The sequence below is a fragment of the Arachis ipaensis genome, chromosome B05 (genome assembly GCF_000816755.2).
Source record: "Arachis ipaensis cultivar K30076 chromosome B05, Araip1.1, whole genome shotgun sequence".
NCBI lineage: Eukaryota > Viridiplantae > Streptophyta > Magnoliopsida > Fabales > Fabaceae > Arachis > Arachis ipaensis.
This window is the reverse complement of record NC_029789.2, coordinates 11507987-11509419: the sequence shown is the minus strand read 5'-3', so window position 1 is coordinate 11509419 and position 1433 is coordinate 11507987. Positions and strand designations below refer to the sequence as shown.

The following is a 1433-nucleotide window of genomic DNA, read 5'->3' as shown; positions in this document are numbered from 1 at the left end:
GCATTAGCAAAATAACTAATTTTAAAATTTATGATTTAAACATAAATTTGAATAATGAAATGAAATTATTGTGTAAAAAATTTATATTTCAATTTGAACATAATGAACATAATTTTATTATGAGGAGTGCTAGCAAAATAAAGTGAACCATGGCAACATATGTTGTTGGCACATGAATCATGATGTCATGGAAACCGCATTAGCAAAATAACTAATTTTAAAATTTATGATTTAAACATAAATTTGAATAATGAAATGAAATTATTGTGTAAAAAATTTATATTTCAATATATCAAAATTGAACATAATTTTATTATGAGGAGTGCTAGCAAAATAAAGTGAACCATGGCAACATATGTTGTTGGCACATGAATCATGATGCAGTTCGTGTCATGGAAACAGTGACATTAATAAACATAGTTGTCTCCTTAGACATAATACGGGTTAAGATTCTTCGGTAGCGGCAAAAAGCATCTTCGATTATGGCTTCTCCAAAGTGGGTGGTTAGCAAAGGTTCAGCAACAGAGCGCATGAGGTTTGCAACATGGTATCCTCCATCATCGGTGCTGAATTCTGATGAGGAGCCATCATCATTAAAAGGATTCCAATGTACTTCAGAAACCTCTAAGCGATCGATGCTGAATGAGCCTTCTTTCATAACCTCTGATTTCACTTCAGATGGGGATGGTGTGTATTGAGGGATGTTGAATCTGTCCACTTCTTCTTCCTTTATAATACCCTTTATCACCACATAAAAATAAATAACTTTTATTTTGAGTTAGGTATTTATTGTTATGGAAAAAAATGATATAGTACCTAAGTAATAATAGTAGATGTATTCTGTGGTACTTATAAAATATTTATTTTCAATGTTATAAAAGAGGTTTTCACTCTCAACACTCACTTTTAAATAATTTAGACAAAAAATTTATACGCATCATGAAATTGTCGTTCGTAATATTAGTTTGTATACATTTGATATTTTACAAATAAACTTACAAATGATTATTTAATTTTAGTTAATTAAAGATGTACCTCGAAGACCATTTCATTAAGAGCCATGGCAAGAAGTTCCCAAATGTAGCAACACTCTTTACTAGATGGGTCATCACTTCTTCTTCCCAAAAATGTTAGAATCATACAGCCCCCTTCAACCACCTCTTCAGCACGACACTTGAGAAACAAAGAGAAGTCTCTTTGAAATTGCTCGTAATAGGCCTCGAAGACGTTTAAGGGACTTGTGCTCGCCATGTAAATGTTCCCCTTGTTGTTCACTACACCTTCAGGAACCTAATTATTCAATAATCACAAGAAACCAACAATATTTTATTCTTAAATCAGAAAAAAAAAGTTTCCGACTTCAATATAAAAAAAAAATCAGCTATGTTAGATATGTATTAAAATTAACTATTAAAATTAATTATCATTTAGTA

At 30.8% G+C, this 1433-nt stretch overlaps 1 protein-coding gene across 1 annotated transcript in view; it reads right to left on the bottom strand.

Annotated features, from left to right (window-relative positions):
• LOC107641697 (salicylate carboxymethyltransferase-like) overlaps positions 326-1433 on the bottom strand; it is a 10254-nt gene continuing 9146 nt past the window's right edge. The window contains exons 3-4 of the mRNA XM_016345169.2: positions 1036-1290; positions 326-739 (exon numbers count right to left, since the gene is read on the bottom strand). Coding sequence (XP_016200655.1) covers positions 374-739; positions 1036-1290 — 621 coding nt within the window. The 3' untranslated portion in view covers positions 326-373. The remainder of the gene's footprint in view (positions 740-1035; positions 1291-1433) is intronic.